The sequence below is a fragment of the Accipiter gentilis genome, chromosome 4 (genome assembly GCF_929443795.1).
Source record: "Accipiter gentilis chromosome 4, bAccGen1.1, whole genome shotgun sequence".
NCBI classification, from domain to species: Eukaryota; Metazoa; Chordata; class Aves; order Accipitriformes; family Accipitridae; genus Astur; species Astur gentilis.
The window spans coordinates 16,078,688-16,099,524 of record NC_064883.1 but is presented as its reverse complement, the minus strand read 5'-3'; the positions used below and the strand labels follow the sequence as shown (position 1 = coordinate 16,099,524).

General features: G+C 37.4%; 1 protein-coding gene across 5 annotated transcripts in view; it reads right to left on the bottom strand.

The window, feature by feature from the left end:
- ETV1 (ETS variant transcription factor 1) overlaps positions 1 to 20,837 on the bottom strand; it is a 66,534-nt gene that overhangs the window by 37,839 nt on the left and 7,858 nt on the right. For 4 of the 5 annotated variants that reach the window (XM_049798743.1, XM_049798746.1, XM_049798744.1 and 1 more), the window contains one exon: positions 15,261 to 15,314. The exons of the other annotated variant lie outside the window; for it this stretch is intronic. In XM_049798743.1, the coding sequence (XP_049654700.1) occupies positions 15,261 to 15,314 (54 nt within the window). The remainder of the gene's footprint in view (positions 1 to 15,260; positions 15,315 to 20,837) is intronic. 5 annotated transcript variants of the gene reach the window in all.

The window sequence follows — 20,837 nt, the reverse complement described above, 5'->3', positions numbered from 1 at the left end:
GAAATACACTTAAGGACAGGGACCCTAATTCGTGTTTTTGCAATTTTCCTCGCTCACTATAACTTAACAGCACTCACCTGATGATTCAAACAAATTATTTATGCTCTAAGTACAACAGGTAGGCATTTTAATAATAAAAAAATCTACCTTCAATAAACGAACAGTTTATTGAATGGTTCATCAAGGAGGGTAAAGTGGTTGTTACTTCTCAGGTGATAGTAATGACCTAGGTGCTCTTATCAGTAGACTTAAAAAAAAAAAACAAAAAAAAAAACCACAACATTGTGGGTTCCTATGAGGCCTGAAATGCTCTATTTCTGCAACAGTTACTTAGCATTTGAACCATATATTCAGTATAGGTATTTGCATATCTGATGCGATAAGCTACAAAACTAAATACTTTCTATATGACCTTCTAGGTGGGAATGCCAGACTTCATACATATTTTCTGGAGACGTTTCAAAAATGTGTTATTTCACTTATGGAACAATAGACTTCTGCATTCTGGAGGCTATTTATTGATTATTTCTAGATCACTATGATTTGAGCTACAGACCTTTGTAGATAGCTGCACTCTGAATTTCAATACCCATTTAATAGGCATCTGATAAAAGACAATGGTATGCCAAAGCAGGGTGCTCTTTCCATTTCATTCCACTACACATTAAGATGAGAAATTTTACTGGTAATCTTTGGGATGCACAGGAGGAATTAGCTGAAGCACGTACTAGACCCAGCTGACCATTCCTTCATACTCTGGAGGTTTCTGCTGCTGCAGCTGAATGCAGCACACAGCCTAGCATGCTAACAAAAACTGAAATAAAAACATCATGTTGGAGAGGTGATAGATGAAGAGAGGTAGGAGGATGGAAAGACAGTACAGGCTGGTAACCAAGTCTTTCCAGCTAAACTGTTACCAATGATTTTGAATTAAAGCCTACACATATAGACCAGTACAACAGCTGAATACTGCAAGCATGGATGACTGAGGCAAGATCTGCAGTTGTTTTCACCCTAGGCAATCTCTTGCCCACACAATGGCAAAAAACCCCTTTAGTTTCTGACCACTGCGACAGCTGCAAAGATGAGCAAGACCTGAAGACTGTGGACTAATTTAAAAGTGGCTGAACAGATTACATCTACAGAGACTCCACCAAGTTCTTCAACCATTTGATCTATCAAAGTCAACTCTATCAGATCTTAGCTGAGCTCCAGTCAACTGGATTTCATTTAGGTCCTGCTCTCTGCCAGATATTGGAAGAAGCTGGTGACAAATTGGATATCTGACACACAGATGTGTATCATCACTGTGGTTTCAGAGACTATCCTGGCAGTTTATATAAAAACTAAACATAGACAAGAGACCTGAGCTTTCACTATCTCACAAATTAAAGCTGGTAGAAAAGCAGAGGGAAATAAAAATCCAAGCAATCCCATCAAGTAATTTTTTTGAAGAAGTGCACAATCTTGGTATTATTCTCCACCTTATGGTTGTATCTAGAAAACTGTAACTTGCTTAAGATGGAGAATTTGGCTCTGAAGACAATCGGCATCCATCTAGTCCCACTGAGTGGTCACCATTCACCTGAAACAGAATCTGCATGTGTGTGTTTGTGTGTGTGCACACAGAGTGAAATGGAAGTAAGCATACTGAACATGCAAGCATGCCTCCGCAATGATACATTACGTATGGTCAAAATACATGTAATACCGCAATAAAGGGCAGTAAGCTTTTTCCTCTTCAAATGCATATATGTAACTGGGGAGGAAATAGGGAAGCAGCATGCAGAAAAGAGGAACAAAATGTAAATATGTAAAAATGAATTCAACAAAAAGCTAGTTCTTTCCTACATGGTGGCCTGGCTCTCAGTCTAGGGAAGGAAATCTGAGGATAGCCAGTATCATGGTGAAAGCTCTGCCACCACTCGTCTCAGTGCTCTTTCCCAGAAAGTGGAACTTCATGACTGGGCAGTACTTGGCAAACCTGTTAGATATGATTCCATCAATTCAGTCTTCGCCTTGGCTTCAGATCAGATCCTTCCAGCCCCTACCAGCTCCATAGATAGAAACAGCATGGGACCTCATTTTTTGGAAGCTAGTTCTGAACGATGAGCCCAAGCACCAGCTTTCAAAGCCAACTGGCAAGAATAGAATACGTGGGCAAGATGGATCTATTTGAGAACCTTGTTTAACAAAAAGAAAATACCAGCTTTGAAGTAATCTGTCACCTTTACTGGAAAATATGCAACTACAAATGCACTTTAATAACAGTTAGAACTCACTTTGCAAAATGAAGCAAATTGCTTATTTTCTCTTCCAGCCTAAAGCATACAATACTGTGCTTGTCAAGTAACGGTCTGCTTGAATACAACATTGCACAAATGCTACATAATAGTATAGTCTTTAAAATCCTCAGGGGGTGGGTATGGATGGGGGGGAGGGGAGAATAAAAGACAGGCCAAAATTGTGGGATTTTGTCTTCAAAGTCTACATGGACTGTTCTCAGCTGTCATGGTATGAGAAGAAAAAAATATTGATTCTGAATTTGAATTAGGAAAAGGTAGCAAGCAGGTGAAGATGAACTGCACTGAAACCTGGGATTTATTCCCGTTTACTACTACGGAGTTTCAAGATGGAAAATAACAGCACATTTTCCTACAACTGATACTGGGACATTCTGGACCTTGAAATCTGCAGTAGTGCATCTGTATTAACAAGCATTGTTTGTTAAAATAACTTAATTTTCTCTTGCTTTAGAGTAAGAGAAGTTTTTTCTTTCCTTTTTTTTAAAAAGCAAAAAGCATTACAGATTAATGACTAAAAGACAAAAGCCAAGTATTGATGGAAATCAATTTAAAATTATTTGAATCACCTGTTCATGTCTAGATTATGTTAATTCTACATATCCACCATAATTTTTCCCTACCTGTTCTATGATCTGGCATTAACATAAAACCTTTGAGAATAACAGGTGAGGCCAAATAAAAGGCTGAAGTAGAGAACAGAGACAGGTTCACTGTACCTACAGCACATGAAAGTTGCATCATTACCCATAAAGCAGATTTATACGAGGGCATTTGTACACGGGCAAAAGTGACCAACAAAATAATCATTATAATGCAGACATATGCCACTTCCTTACAGTGCAGCCTATTTGACTCTTAAACATGATGCTCCTGCCCCTGTTCAGCAAAGAAATTCTTCTAGATGCTTCTTCACTAATGGAAATAAATGTCATTTTCTTGTGTGCAAAGACACTGAAAATTTTTGCCAGTTTAGCTATTTCTGGGCAGCTAAGCCAAGGACCCCCTGCCATGATGGATGCAACCTTCCTGAGATAAAGGGGCTCCCAGCCACTGTGGAAGAGGGGCTTGCACCCATACAGCTTAATAAGTGGTTCAATGCTATAAATCCCCATTTTTAAGTGCAAGACATCCCTCATTTGCTTGTCTGTGCAGTTGGAATTTCTGAAATATTCATTAGAGTTACTGAGGGTACACCTGCAGCCTTCTGATGCTTCAAGCACTGAAGGCACCACTGAGATAATTCAGATATTTGTACCCACTTGGCTTCTCATTTAAAAGGACCATGCCGGTTGAAAATTGAAGTCTGCGCATATGTTCAGTATAGCAAAAATTAAAAAGCCCACCCAAAAGGGTAAGCCACCTGGCTGGGGGGGATGGGGGAGTGCTTTCAGTAAATATCAATAAAAGTTAACCTACTCCCTAAAGCCAAAGATGGAGCAATTCCAAGGCAAACTTTTCAAGAGGCTGCTAGTAAACACGTTGTTAGGACACTATAGGTCCTTTGGCCTAAATTGACACTTTATTTGGACAGCTGCTAACTAGATGAACAGCCACATGGTATTAGAAGACTGGTTCTCTCTTCTACCCCCAAGCAAAGGAATGGTTTGACATGATTTCGGTTAGCTGACCCCGCTTCTCCTCCACCCCCAAAAGATTTCATCTTCTAGTTAAGAATTGTCTAGAAGGTATTTTCATGCAGTGGGAGCTGCGGTTACTGACACAGTTTCTTAGCCTCTGAAAGCAGCAGTCTCACAGAAGTGCTGTCATGGGCACTGTTTTATTCTGATTTATGTCCCCTTCATGCAGTGCTCTCCTTCTTTTCCAGACAGTTACCTGTCCGGCTGTATGAGACTAGCCATTGCAGGCAGTAGAGGGGAAAGTGCTGCCAGAGGGGCTCTGCCTCCCAGCAAGTACCTCCAGGGCAAAAGTTAACCTGCTGACAAATACCACGGATACTGGATAACTCTGAGAATACAAGGAAATCTGCAGAACATTGGTGGGAGGGAGAAAGGGAGGATTAAGCTAGGACGCACAAACTGGTTTGCTTTGATGTCTGAGAAGAGTAGGTGAAGCAGGAGGAAGAACTCTCCCTCTTCCCCTGCCCCCAAAATAAACAGAGGCTTAGAGCTCTCTGGAGGAGGAAGCAGTAACCTAATAAAAATTAAACCAGCTGGGTTCTGTAGCAATTCATCTAAAACCCATGGATAGTATAAAATGATTGGGGGGTGGGGGGGGTGTCTAAAGAATTTTTAATCCCTCTATACTGGATCTGCAACCTCCAGGACCCCACACAGAAACAGGGTTGCTCTTCATCTGCATTAGCTTTCAGTGTTAAAATCCTGGCAGGAGATCACGGGCATTTGTTCCTACAGTTACTTATAATGTATGTGGCTCCAAAGGCTCCCAAGCAGGGTGCAAGGAGAGGCAATCCACCTTTAGAGCTCCGGCTAAAAGAGGAAGGTCTTAATATAAAACGAAGCCTGGAAGAAAACTTAAATTGTACTCCTACCTGGGAATTATCAATAAAGTTAAATGCAAAGAGAAGAGCTGGCCACTGAATCAGGGTCTGTGTACTTGTCTGAGGACAGGATTTCCATTTGCAGCAATTTCCAAAATTTAATTTAAATTGTAAGAGGTAATGGCTAAGTACTATGTAACTTCCATTACTAAAATATCCAAGCGAGATAATATCCCAGCATTTTACACACACTCAGACACACACACACACATGCTAATAGGTTTTGCAGAAGCAGAATTATGAAGAAAACTTTGAAAATTACAACCAGTATTTTTGCCAGAAGTAACAATAAGTTTTAACATAAACCATTTTGTATTTTTTGTATTTATCGTTTTAAAGGTATCATCAACTTTGTATTTAGGAAAGCATACCCACAGCAGAAAACAAGCAGGAACTGCTTCTGCCTTGTTTCCCTCTTACAGAAAAGTTTCAAGTTACATCAATCTAGTTATTTTTTTGTTGTTGTTCCTTTCTGGTGTATCCATGCAAAGAGCTAACAGCCAGCTATAGATGAGAAGGCTGCTGATGTTTTACTTGCAGCTGGACAAAATGCGAAAGAAGCTGGATTTAATCTCTGGTTCTGCAATTTGTTGTTCATAACCTAAACTGGTGTCAGAAGGTTGATTATAGTTTGAAGTAGCTCAGACTTAGGAGCCTACCTTCAGAGATTCATAACCAGTGCATCAGTTTGCTTCCCTATAAAAATAGAAACACCCTCTTAATAAAAGAGCATAATAATAAAAGATTATCCTTAAGGATAATCATGCCTATCTGTCAGTTAGCTACTCAAGAATATGCAAAAGTAAGAGAAGCCAATAAATAATGAAATGGACTGCACAGTGAGTGCTCCCTAGCATGAATTAGACAACTAATTTAAAAGATTATTTACAATTTGTTTTTATTTTAGCAACTCTCAATGATAGGCACTAAGAGAAACAAAATTGCATTTTGAGAACATGATTTTTAATTTGAATTTGCCTTTAACAATAAAAATATGTATACATTCATAAAACAGGTATACACTAACTCAGGGTAACTAATGGGATTTTTGTTTACTTCGTTGGAAGAACGAAACTGTCACCACTCTAAATACATGTGTCCTTCATACTTCAACGTTAAATTTTCACAAATGCTCAGCAGCAAGGCAACTCTAACAGATCTAGTTTATAGTTCATTAAAGCTAGGCTGAAATCTGAATCTTCACTACCAAAAACCACTGCAAAAACTGCAGTCTCCAATGGAAAAGGTGAAGGCCATTGAAATAAGTCAACAATAAAACTCAGCTCACAAGTTTTATCACTGATTTAACAGGGAAACAAAGAAGCCATTGTCAGAAGTGGTTATGTCTTGGAACATAGAGTCAGGACTTAAATAAGTAGCCCAAAATTCAAAGACTGTTAGCAAAGTGCTCTTTCTGGAGCCAGTGGAATTTTGACCACCTGCAACCAGGCTCTGGCTCTCAGCACAGACATTTAAGGCTTCTGCCGCTACTTAAGGCATTGTTACTGTATACGAGACTCACAACTGAATGTACACTACCCTTACACACACTGCACATTTTTTCTGAAGCCAATTGTTCCTGAAGTTGTATGATAATTTTACACATGCATGCAATCAGTAAGACTGACAATTACATGGCATGTATATTTCTTAAATGCATGTATGCATATATATATACACACATGTATATACAGAATATGTGTATATACACACTGAGTATACACTGTGTATATTATACACATACACTTATATAAATCCAGTTCCCAAATTCTAATCCCAAATGCTTGAAACTTTTGGTCTTTACTGAATACTGACACTTTTCAAAGTCTCTTTTGTCTCCATTTATGTTAGTGCTTTGGTCATGTGAAATTTTATTTACGGATGGGTTAATAAGGAAACACTGCACTTGGTTCCAGCATGAAGACAGAGTATTAAAAAAAATTAAACTGTTTATCTTTTTAAAGTATATATTAGAAGCAGAAAGGAAACAACATTTGAGCAAAGAGGATCAAATTAGCAAGACTGGGAATTGGTTTTGCACACGTAATTTTTCAAATGTCCTTGATGACGACTCATAATATATAAATTTAAAGACAAAAACCTGGCCAGTCAGTAACCTTCCTATTCAGTAACTGCAGGACTTGGCAGTAAATGTCACTGCTAAAAAATATTTCACTACATTAACTTACTGGCAACCACATTTGCTGAATAAGTTCATAAACAGCCACGGGGAAAAAGACAACCAGAAATAAAGCTGCTAATGATTCACTCTTTTCTAACATGCATAATCCTCAGCTTACAGAACAAACAGATACCTAAGAATAAAGATATCCTTTACCAAGACAGTTCACTTCTCTATTCACCTCATCAAGGTCAAACTATAATCCAGGAACGGGTAAGAGTAATGCATAGAAGACAAGGAGAACATGAAGAATAAGTCAAAGGAAAAGAAAGGAATCCTTCTCAGGGAAAAGACTGGAGCACACGCCTTGAAAAAGTAATCAGTTTTCCATTTACCAGCTTAGACTAGGTTTAGATCATTCCTAGAAAAAACACTGATGACTTCTAAAAACTCAAAAAAATTAATAAATATCATTTATGCCCATTTATCAGCTTATAAATGGCCCCACTGTAATTACTTCCCAGTACTGAAATGCACAGGGACCAAAACAAAAGGACACAGAACCTGAAACAAGGGCTATTTTTTCTGTGTGCTTACAGAGGGCTAGCAATACCGGTCCTACATGACATCAATGTGTCACAGACTCTCCAATGCTTAACTGATGTTTTGAGGACTGTCACTCTCTCCTCCCTTTTTTTCCTGCAATACCATTTGAAAACTTCACAGCAGTCTGTGGGAGAGCCTGACTTCTGCCTTCAGTTGCTGAGGCAGCGAGCAGAAGAAAAAAGACAAAAAAATGATACAGACTGTAAATACATTTTACCTAAAGAAACATATGAAATAAATAGAAGTGGATGGACTCAGCTTGCAGACTGCCTCCTTACTTTACACCATGCCAGACCTTACGGATTTTCAAATCATTATTTAGGCTGCTCTTGGAATACAAACCATATTTTGCAAAAACACTGCATGGAAAGCAGTTTAAGGAGAATAACAGTTTTGTATCAAAATAGAATCACAAAGACCCTTCAATCTGCCTTGTTTGGTTTCTGTGTGAAAATACGGTTGAAACTAATTTCTGCACACTTTGTTTAATACAACTGGAACTGAACAGATGCTGTAATATATATACATACTCCTGATGAAATTAACTAACCAACTATCTGTTTTAAAACAGAAATAACTGTCGTGTTAAAACACTGCCGTCACTACCAGTTACGATGTGAGGCTCGCCTGTATTTCCACAATGGGATCCTCACAGATTCCTTATGGGGAAGGGAGAAGGGGAAGCTTCCTCAGAGGGGAAATAGAAGTTTTTTCAAACCTGAAAATTCAACATTTTGAATGAAATATGTTTAATGTTTTTGTTTTTATGTAAACAGACCTTAGGAAGTGATCTGACAGCCTTAAGAAATTACCATTTGAAAGAAAAAAGGTCTACATGCTTCATCTTTGATCTATGAGACAGATTTATCACAGGACAGGATGACTGAAGTTTATTCATTAGCTGATAACCTCCACATGCAACCCAAGCCTTTAATCTGCAATAAAACAGCAATCGAGGATGGGGCTCTGAGGAAAGGAAACGAAGTCAGCTTGGCTGAGCAGGGACATGCCAGTGGAAGGCCAGGGGGAAGACGGGGACAAAACGCCACCAGAAGAGCCCTGTCCAGCTGCTTGGGCTCCTCCATGCCCCTGAGAGCTGGAGACCATCACAGTGGCCCCATGCAGTTAAACCACATCTGCATAATGTGGCTGCTGTCTCTGCTGGGATGCCCAGAGGTACCTTTTCGTTAGCAATAAAATTCACATCACGGCATGCAGGGCACTCTGAAAGAAATAGCTTCCACTTCAAAAGTTTTAAAAATCAAAAGCTATGAACTCAATGGAGTCTTGTCATTTGATTCACAGTGTTATTGCCACCATCAGTATTTACATAGTCTGTGAGCCACTACCACTACTACAGTCCAGGAGAACCTAAAGTCCTTGCACCTTCAAAGCTGTATATTTAGAATTAAAATACAAACAGAAAAGCAAATAAACAGAAACTGCTTATAAAAATCAAAGCAAACCCACAAATTCTCTACTATTTAGATCACAAGTTAAAGGCATTACAGTCAACAGTCTACCTCTTGGTAAAACTTCTTCAAGAATTAAATCTTGCAATTATGGAAAAGGTCATGACTATGGCAGATTTAAATATTTCCAAAAATCCTCCAGAGGAAGAAGGCAGAAAAAAATCCATAGTTGCACAGGCTAATGCCCAGTGATGAACCACAAAATGAGCCCACAAAGTTCTTTGAAAGACACCAATTCCTAATTTCTTTTGAATGAGAATTTTAAAAAAGAAAAAAAAAAGGAAAAAATAAAGTTAACAGCTGGTAACAGTTTCAGTCCTGCTTTAAACAAAGGAAGAAAGTGCTCAGGGACACAATGAAAGAAGTGAGGCTATCTAAGGCAATTACGAAGGGAGATAAGGTGGTCAGCATCGACTCCTCAGTCTGACCTCTCCAGCTCTTGCAACAGCAATTGCATTGGACTCTCTTTGTAAAATGCTTTTGAGATCTCTAGATAAGTGATCATTAAGAAAGCTGTATATCTCACAGCAGTTACATGCATTTCTGTACCTACTTCAAACAGAGAAACAAAGATGTTAAGCAACATGCCCAAGGTCATGCAAACCTAAGAGTAGAAACAAACCACAGCCCTGACTCTCACAGCCCTTTAGAAAGAATCCATCACAGTTGGGCATGCACTAAAATAAATAAGTAAATGTCTCTGTATTTGACAACGTCTGACCTATGAAAGGAAGTAGTTTCAAGACAAGTGGCAAGAAACAAAACACAGCTGCAGCAGAAAGCCCTACCAGGGAACAGCTAAGCACCAAGAATAACTAGCACCACCTTGTAGGGTATTCGTCAGACTGCCTGATCCAGTACCACACTTTCAGAGCTACAGTTAAAGAAAAGGTGATTCCAGCCACACACACAAAAAAAAAAGGGAATTTGTAAAAAAAAACACCTGAAAACACACTGGTGTGTGCAACTTGCCACACACAGAAAACCAAAACACTACCAACTGCAATTTCTAGGACATTGTGCACTATCAAGACATGACTACCAGCTGCCTATGTAGTGAATCATCACATTAAAAAATGTTGTCATTTTTTTTCAGTCCACTAAAATTTTTTCTAGAAGCTGCAAAATTAAACTATTCTGCATCATAAACAAAATCAAACCCAGTAAACAGATCTCCTTTTGACTGCAGCAGGCCCATCAGAACTTACACTCTTCTAGTGTTTCCTACTTTTTTTTAATTGTGTGGCTTTTTTTTCTGCAAAATATGTCAAAATAAGTAAAAATTAGCCCCTACCACTTTCTCACCAGCTCTTGCTATACTAAAGCAAACAGGAAATGCTCTTCTAGTTCTGAAATTTGCTTTTGAAATTTAAGTCACAGAAAGAAAGAAAAAGGAAATAAAACAAACAGAGCATTTTTCACCTGATAGTGACAAAAAAAAACCCAAACAGGATTTTATATGCTGCAAACATGTAAATAAATATTAAAGCTTTTCCTCATTTAAACTGCATTTGGAATATCTTAAGCCATTAGTTAAAATGACAGAAGAATACAGCTACCTGAAGCCTATGTAAAGAATCTCTCTTTAACGGGCTTTTAAAGATTGCAAGCCAGAGCATCTAAAAAGCACATCCCTGAATAATTTAAGGCTCCTGGCATCTACATTGAAAGAGCTCCTTTTCTAAACCTGGAGGAAAAATAACAGAGGTAAGAGAAAGAATAAAGGTCATGAAAGATCAGCGACAAAATCACTACTAAAAAAGTATTTTCCTACCTTAAAGTTTAATCAGACATGGACGAGCAGGGATTTTACAGCCAGCCCTTCCCATTTACTGTCAACAGCTGTGGTCTAACATTAACATTTACCCCTTGGCAGTGTTAAGTTAAGGATGCGATGGTCAGGGAAACAATACAGGAATAAAATGAAAGAGAAGGAAACCGATCAGGAAGGTGAAGCACAGCACAAATCCTTATTAGCTGAAATTCAATAACAGATAAAAAGTGAAAAGCTAGTGTTTATCTTGAGTTTTAAATGAGCAACCTACATTTTAGGGCAAAAGAATAAAGAGAAAAAAACCCCAAAACTCTGGAAGAACAGACCAATGTAAATACATACTATTAAAATAAAACAAAACACAATCATGCTATTAAGACACCAGGCAATCTGGTTTGGGGCAGAGTAATCCCCATTTATAGCCAATTGTATCAAGGTCAAATTACAAATCAGTGTACTGTTGACAATATCAACTTTTCTCTGCCAACTACATCCTTTAAACATCAGCAAATCCTACCTACTTCCTCTTGTGTCTGTCATAGAAACCATCCAAACAATGGGAGCAAGCAATCGTCACCTCAACAGCTATTGACTTCAAGCAAACTGAACACTTTATTCATTTTTACCCCTAGATTGTTAAATCCTTGCTGTTCTACAGTATCTGAAAGCCTTGCTACCGATTACAACGAGTTCAGGATCTGGCTCCTCCTCAGTATATGAAAATGGACTTGAAACAATAGGAAACCTTATCTAAGGAAGTTAACACAGGCCAGTCACCCTTCTCAACACATGAATACTGACTTTATACGGCCAGAATAACAGCTTAACTAAGTCTTATGAATTAGGTAAGAATTTGGAAGAAGTGTCACATACAGAATCCTGATTTAAAATAAGAAGAATTCACCTTCTTGGAGAAACAGATTTTGCATACTTTACACAACTTTTCATGTAATTGCTAACAGTCATGAGGAAGCCACTTGAATATATAGCAAGCAGGTCAGTTGAAGTGTAGAAGCAGATTCAGAATGGCACAAAACCAACCTGCCCAAGAGAGAATTTCCAAGTAAATGCCTGTAAAAGTGATTCCTCCCTCTTTTTGTGGAATTCTCTTTTCTTATGAGAATGGAAATGAAAAAGTAAGAAAATGAGACCATTTAATATGCAATTGTGATATTTTTCCAGTATAACTGCAACCCGAAAAAAATCTTTTGATAAACATTTCCTCCCCCTTAGAACTCGACAATCAAGCAGGCTATGAGAAACTAAACTGTGATTTGTTTTTCAAGTTTCATCTGAACAGGCTAGTTGTTATCTACTCTTCATTCTGCTCACTCTGAACTAAACTACAGAAAGGTTCTCTGTGATAGCTATTCAAAGTTAATAAAATATTTAATAAAAAGGTAATGCTAGATGGACAAGATGGGTCTTTGGACTCTGTGACAAAAAAATGAAAGCTTTCGAAGTGCAGACATTTTTAAGATTATTATGGTAGGAAGGATCTCTTTCCGAAAGACATAATGGAGTAAAAAAATTAAACTTTAAACAGGTAAACTGAAGTTTAAGGCATTAAGAGGAAGCTTGACATGCTAGATCCTTAGCTAGTAGAAATATACGTAATTTCAGTAACGTCAATAAGATCACATGAAGTTATGCTAGCTGTTGATCTCACTATCTAAAGCCCACACCTAACTATAAATATATATATTGTTTGCTTTTTGAAAACTGATTGAAGTTTAATAGCAACTCATAATTGAAATATTCATGGTCCCAAGCTAGCTTTGAAGTTAAATCCCTAAGAGAATAAAGTGGACTGTATATCTAATCTAAACTAAATGTTTCCCTTAGTTACTAATACCAGTGCAGTTTCACTAGTTAAAATCATTATTACAGAAAAGAAAACACAAAACCCATGGCACTTTAAGGGGCATTTAATCCCACTCAGCACTAGGACGCAGCACATGGTCTTGGCAGTATCAGTTCCCCCGGTACCTTCCACATCTTTGCTTCAAGAGTTGACTAAGGTGGTGATTTCTAAGCAAGAAAGTTTAAACCATAGCTTTCCAGCACTGCTACTGTTACCGGAGTTACTTACAACTTCTGTCAGTGTTACAAGTTTCAAGACCATAAATCTACCTCCAGTTTAAAGCCCAATTCTCAAGCAGTGAAGCTAGAAATAAAATGTCACTAATTTTTGTACCTGGAGTGCAGACTGTAACTGTTCAGTGGAATACTTCAGTTTTCTTTACATATTCGGCATATCACACACACACACACCCCTACCTATATACAGCTCCATAAATGAAATTTGTACAGCAAACCACAGTTTGGTTGCCTCTGAACTAAAGTGGCTGTGACCTCCTTCACTGGTTTACACTTCTGTCCTTCACCATTTTTGGCTCAATTAAGTGTATTAAACACTGAACCTATGAAAGCTTGGCCATCCTCTTCCATGTTTTAAAAAAAATAAAAATAATTTAAAAAAAAAAAAAGCCAAGTGTCAAGTGCTGCTGCCAGTAAGAGGGTGAGTACTGTACAGACTTATGGATTATATATAGTAAGTCATTATAACGGAGTTTGAAGGCAGGTTTAGATCCTAGAGAAAACAGTCCCAATTGTGCTACTTTTGTAGTAGTTAATTTACCCATAGCTTTGGTTATGTTGATCTCCATTCCTGTTTTGCAGAGCCCACAGCTACATACATTATATCCAAGTATATGTCTGAAACTCCATAACCTTTGCCAGAGTAACTCTCCAGGAAGCACTTCTGACCTTTACTTAAGATAAAGAAACCAACTGAAATGAAGAAATAAATGTTCCTTTGATAATACTGTATAAGTTGTGGCTAAGGAACTTTGAAATACAACAGCATTAATAAAATAGCCATATTAGGAGAATTTCTTTATCACCAAAAGCAGTGACCAGCTTCAATGGGGCTTTTCATTCACAGTTCACAAATTATTTTCCAAGAATCATTGCCTTGTTGTGTAATGGTAATTGTGGGTTAACAGAAGCCCTAACTGAAATTTGTACTCTTACAAAAAGGATGTATGCATACATGCCCATATTTGGACACAGCTCCATATGTAGGGTAACAAATCTGATTTTCAACTTACAGAATAGTTTTGGCTTTCATATTGTGATGTAATAAAAAACAAGTATTTGAAGCCAGAGGTAAGAAAGAAAAAAAACCTGTTACAAAGGACAACTTTAAAAGTGACCATGATTGTTGGTTGGTATATGTACAGGAACTTCTAGAGAAAAACAAAAATAAATTGTTGCTGTGCAGGTCTACTATGAGAGGCCAGGGGATGAAAAAAACTTCCCCCACAAAAAAAATGTTATGAATACTCTCAATAAATTCTTGTTAAACAGTTTCTAAATAACTGGAAAAAACCCTCTAAAAGATTTATAAGAAAACTCAACAAGTGTGAATTTGGTTTTTGGGTTGAAGACTATTTTAATGCAATTCTTCCTAATCTCTCTAATTTTAATCCGAACATTTCAGTTATTTAACAGCTGTCTGGTTTAGTGAGCTGCAGTAATTCATTCTGATAGGATAAATTATTTAAGTTATTTAGCAAAATGGAAAAGCTACCATGCGCTCTGCTGCAATCAGCAGACAGTTTTGAAGAGACCTCTGATGATGGAGAGACGCCTTGCCACGAGGAAGAAAGATGCATAAAGAAACTGCAAGAAGTCTGTGACTTTGTCAGATAATGCTTCTCATGTCATTTCTTTACTACGCCGATGCAACCACCCAAAACCACAGAACAGCAGGTACAGTGAAGGGGAGCCAGCATTTAACAGAATAGTAGCACTTTAGCAGGTAAAGGCAAGATTTGAGGAGTACAGGCTAAAAAAAAAATAAGTTTGGGCCCATGTTAAGTAAAGTAGCAAACAATGCAAAGCATCCAACTTAACTCCTGCTTCCTCCCATTAATTCAAAGGGAAATTTTGTTTGAGCAACATAATACCACATGCTAAGACGACTTAAAATGTTTCAGCAGTGGCTGTATTTGATTGATTATGTGGATAATTTTATTTATTTATTTATTTATACACAAAACATACTGAGCAGCCCAATTTCTGCTTAGCGGAGCTGTCTCCTATGTTGCGCGGTGTCTGATCCATACTGGCTCAACACGCTCCTCTCCTTGCTCTACAGACAGACAAACTCCCTCCACCTCCACAATGTGAGTTTTTCCTTGCCTCCCTGGGGCTGGAGGATGGGAATTACAGGAGAGGGACCCCGGCTAAAGGTTATACCTTCAGCCCAAACCACTTCTTTTGGCTGCACATCAGAATGCCACTTGCTTTATCTATTCATCGCACTGATGTCACCGACCAGCAAAAGGAGCTATCACATGATGGCAGATGACACAATAAATAACAAATATGAAGACCCAAATATAAATATACAAATAAGTATTTTTAAGAAAGTGATGATTCATACTATACTTACAACTTTCAGCCTGATAGTCTGGCACAAACTGCTCATCATTGTCAGGTACCTGAGCTGAAGAAAGGAAAACAAAAACAAAAAACAAACAAACAAAAAACAAAAACAAGGAAAGCATTAAAAGAAGCCGTTAAAGCATAAATAAAGACTCTTGTGCTTAATTTGAAGCACAGCCAAGATTAAAACTAGGGGTTTTTTTTCTCATTGTTGAGTATGAAAGTCAGGCAAGCGCATCATTTTAATATCCGATAAACCCTGGAGTGAAGCTGTGCGGTGCAGTGCGAGTCCAGAGCAGCCCTCCTACAGAGCGATGGGGATGGGAGGACGTGAAGGCTGACACTGGCACTGGCCCTGCCTCACTCCCTTCATGAGGGTCTGGACCTACCATGCCCCTGGTAAAACCCATCAGTGCTCATTTTCAAAGTATCCACACAGAAAGTCTGCATAAAACCAAATCCTAGTGTTTAACACTTGGGCATCTTTAACCCCAACCTACCACACCTTTGGCTTACTTAAAAGCGATTCTGATTTTTCATGGCAGTTAGCCAACATAGTAGGGGGGGGGGTTGTTATTGTTTTAAATATTCAAAAAGAACTATTTTACCAGACCACAGAGTTCCTGGTTCAATGACAACATTTCAGACATCAAAAAAATAAAAAGATTTACTTAAAGCAAGAATCATTATTAACATCCTTTCACCCTGTGTAAAATCATCTTTGCTTTTAGGAAACTTTCATCACAAACCTGCGCTATAAAATACAATCATTTCACGGTCTGCTGATACATAATTTTGCATCTGTGGTACCACAATTCCTTTTCATTGTATATCTAAGATATTAGCCATCTCTCATACTGTGTTGTAAACTCATTTAAACCATTTAAGCTGAAATACCACTGAATGTATATTATAGCTGAATACATTCAAGTAACTGCAGAACATTACGCTGAGGAGCAGCATCCTTGGAGCACGACTGGTTCTGGGTATGTGCCGAGAGATATCCAGCTTATTGAACTCTGTCATCTTTTTCTCAACATACGCTAACTGGAATCATCACAGCAAACCTACATAGAATTATCTGTTTGAAAATATTTTCATTTGCACAGTTCTTGTCTAAAGACAAGCAAGTAATTCATATGATCTTAATTAAAAGTTAACATCTGCCATGATCTGGTTACCCAACAAGGTTTGAGAGGTAAATACTGGTTATATAACCATTTATCAAAACTGTGACTACCAAACCATTAAATAAGTTAAATGATAAAATATAACTTTAATGTCCTTCGGAACACTTCCTAGTTTAGGAAGCATATGTTTCCCTTTATATATGTGCAATTGCTACCAGTTTTGACATCATTTGTTTGAATTAAAAATACATTATTTAATTATAGTTGCTCACAATTATTTTGAATGTGCACTACAGTACTCTTCATGGACCAGATCTCCACTCCTTACTCAGGAAATATTTCTAATTATTTAACTGGGAGGTTTTTTCCCTGGGTAAAGAGTTCAGAATCAGGCTCATTATACCAAAAAATTATTTGCTCTTGGTTTTAAAATAAATGTTTAAAGTCCTACTGTCTTAATTGCAGCAATACCTCTCAAGAACAAATGACCTTGGGAAATCTGCAAACACAGATTTGAAAAGAAGTGTAAGATAAATACACAAAGTGTAATTAGCATTACTCTGAAAAAAAGCATCGCTATTGTTGCTTTGTTGTTTGGGTTTTTCAATTAAAAAAAAAAAACATTACAGTAACCTATCCTTTTAGAAGAAACCAGTACCTCTGAGGACATTAGCTCCTCAAGTTTGAAGCTGTATAAAACACATATTTTACGAACCCAAATATTCCCAGTATTTTTGATGCATTAAATTTCTCTTTCCTCCAGAAAAACCACAGGACTTTTACCAAAAATGAACTCAAGGGACAACATGAGCCCAAATACTAACACTCTGCGATTTCTGACATTTCACGCAATTCACCGCATGTGAATGTTAGGCATTTTCCTTACAAAAATGCCAAATATTTGACTGTCACAGAAAAATCCAATTATGAAATCAAGGTCTCCTGCTTAAAAATCAGTTCCTAAGGATATCTTACATTTCCAATTGTTTTTGAAGGGTTTGTGAGTACATTCAGAGTTAAAGTAATTGTATCAAGTAATTTCTTGTTTACAGAAGATACATCCCACACATTTCTTTTAAGCCAGCTATTATTTTCAAATGCAGCAAGGAGGCTAGTATGACTCTAATTTTTTTATACACGCACACACATGCATTTTATATATACATATATATGTTAATTTGTGAATCTGGGATATGTGAAAAAAGCTAAAAGAAAACAAAAACCCTCTTGTTAAAATCAGGAGGCTACATTTAGTGATTGCAGAACTGGAACAGCAATCTTACACAACTTTTTAGAGCGTACTCTGCACACCGGCCCGCTCTACCGGTGCTTTATTCAGGTTTTATCAGTTTAACTTGACTTACTCCAGAACAAATCTGTGGTAGAGATTTATGTATATATCAATAAATAAAGCCCTTCTTTTCCCAGCCAAAGAGTAAGAAAAAATAAAATACATCTGGTTGAACTGTCACGGAAAACCAGTATATTACTTTAGAGATACTGTCATTACCCCTGATTTGGTCTGGAGTAAACAAGAAAAATTTATTTAATTCACGGATCCCCAAAATTTATAAAGGCTTATTTAATAAAGATCAAAGCACATCACTTCATCAGTACTCTAGAAATAGGTAGAGACTAGGCTGTCAAAATGTATTTTAAATACAATATTGACATAGCCTTAAAAGCCTCTGTAGGAAAAGGAATACAGCAAGTTAGTAAGTGTTTAAAACCTTGCCAAATATAAACAAAACAAATAACAACATCCAAAATGTTCAACCCAGGAACATGCATTTCCTACTGGAATCTAATTTTAGTAGCATCAGTACCTTAAAAACGAGCCCACAAGCCTATACAAAGAAATTAAAAGGACCTGCTAACTGTTGGAAATGAGAATTTAAATTATTCCTTCATTTATTCTGATATAATTTTTAAACTAGCAGAACTGAAACTCACACATGATCATACTGCAGAAATGCAAGCAACCATCATCAGCCCAATACATAAGACTTCTTCCACCAGCATCCTGCCGTGAGAGGGCAAATCATTGGGATACATCGTCCCATTACTCAAAGGGATGAGGGGTTTTGTACCTTGAGTTTGGATAATTACAGGCAGACTTTGTAGCAAATTAAACAGACAGATAAAGACACTTCAACCTGAATGTCCAAAAGGAAAATGCAACTCGCAGTGTTGCAACTGTCTGCACATTTATATATGTATGCTGTTCATTTCCTCTTTTCTTTTATTCACAAATACTGCAATTCAGCAAGGCTGCCATAAAATCTTCATTGGTCTTCTGTTAACATACTCAACACAAGACACAATGCATAAATCACCAAAACTTTTTTTTTCACTTTGCCAGTCAGAGAAAAATTGAAAAATATATCTGAAATGATCATATAACTGAATATTTCCCTGAGCTACTTAATTATGGGGGTTTGAGAAGGCAAGTATATTCCAAAAGACTAATAAAAGGTTTTGAAGGATATTAAGCACGTGGCTTTTACTGCTAATAGCAGAAGCAGCTACATTAGTTCATTCCACATTCAGAGCCATCAAGTCTCAGACTCCTGAAGCAGACAACATCTGCAGCATGAACTATGCAGCTCAGCCTAGATTATTACCAAAAGTTTTCTTTTTCTTCTGATTATAGCTATAATGTCTCAAGAGGCTTTGGGAAGTGTACAGAAATGTTAATGATGATCTTGAGGATGTTATCAGTTTAGATTTTAGTTTCACTACCTACTGAGTTAAAATGAGTTTGCCAAAAGCAAACATTCACAGCACAAAAATACTTAATGCTTGTTTGTAGTTTTTAGAGCTTTAAAAAGCCTTTGAAAAGCTGAAATGACAGCTCATTTTGCAAAGGGAAAGCAATCTGGGGAAAAAAAAAGTTTAAAACTAGGGCCTGTTAGCTTGCTTTCATCACAAGTAAACAAAAATAAAAAGTCTCCATTAACAACCGTCCAGGAAAAAAGGAGTTAATATTTAATTAAAACCAGCTCTATCCACTGTAACAATGACCTGGAGCCAAACAAGGCAGAAGATGTATGAGTCATTCTTTCTGCCAGTGAATGAGACAGCTGATCTCCGAAGCAATTCCTCAAGACAAGCAGTCAGAACTGGAGTTCTGCCTCCATTCACAAAAACACAGTCCAGCATGAACCATGTGGCCCCAACCACAAGCTTTTCATGTCACACCCTTCCAGAAAGCTACAGCAAAGTAAACTTGAACTTTAGGCATAAACACACTGATTTCACTGCTTTGTCTCAAGATGCAGCACAGACCTGCTAAGGAACGCTACTTAATAAATGAAAAGTTAAGCGAACTATAAAGGGCTTAAATTTAACTCTTCCTTCTCCCAATCACAAACTGCTTCCAAAAGCTCAGCTGCACTCCGGGGAAAGGTGTTCCTGTTAAAAAATGGAAACTTTCCAGAAAAACAAGAAGCTGCAAACCTCCTCACTTCACTTAAAACTTTATTTTGGGTAGCAGAACACTTCCTGCGGTACTGTGTTCTCTGACCTCACACTTCACTTTCAGAGCTAAGAGCAATTTGTTTTAAAATATCAATCATTTATTCAAAGTGGCAAAAGAAATTGAAATTGACAGGATATTATATATGAACAGTAATATTTTGGCTTCAGCTAAAATAAGACTTCAAACCTCAACAGAAATGAGTCTATTGAGTTTTCTTTGATTCATTGTCACTTCAGAATATCTTTTAAGATTGGATAAATTGTAAGTATTCCTTGAAGACCGGGGGGGGGGGGGGGGGGGGGAGAGATGTTGGTTGTTTTTCTTCCACGGGAACAACTGTTTCTAACAAAGGAGCATTCAGAAGGCAAAACAGTGACAAATTTCAAGATGGCAAAAAATATTATTTCCTGTAAGCACTGGATTTGCTGTCAAAACAACCCAAACCCCTTTTTACATAACGTGAGATGCTCTGACTAATAAACTTAAATGCAGTTCAAAACTAGCTCCAGATCTCAAAATTCTTCCTTATGTGAATAATCCCTAGGAATATGAAGATGGGTTTGCAGAATCTGCTCTTCATTTGCTGCTATACTAAAAATGAGGAAAAAGTTAGCTTAAAAGGAACACTAGCATTTAACATTTTGCTACATCCCTCATGGATCACAAACCCCACTACACCTTTGAAAATTCTTCTTTTCAGTAAAAGGCATTTACTTTTACAGCAAACAAGTTTATTACTACACAGACTTTCAGACTCGGAGATTTCTGGTGGTTTTATTCCTTTTGGATTTCTCTTTAAAAGAACACCCCCTTCTCTCTCCCCTCATTTTGCCTAATCTAACTTTTCTCCTTTTTTGTGCACATATATTTAAGATCAAGAGTTATGGGTATTTGAAAGCCAAATCTGTCATATCACTAGAATTAAAAGAAAAGAGCTATTCTCTGTATTACAAATTCCAGAATGAAAATCTTT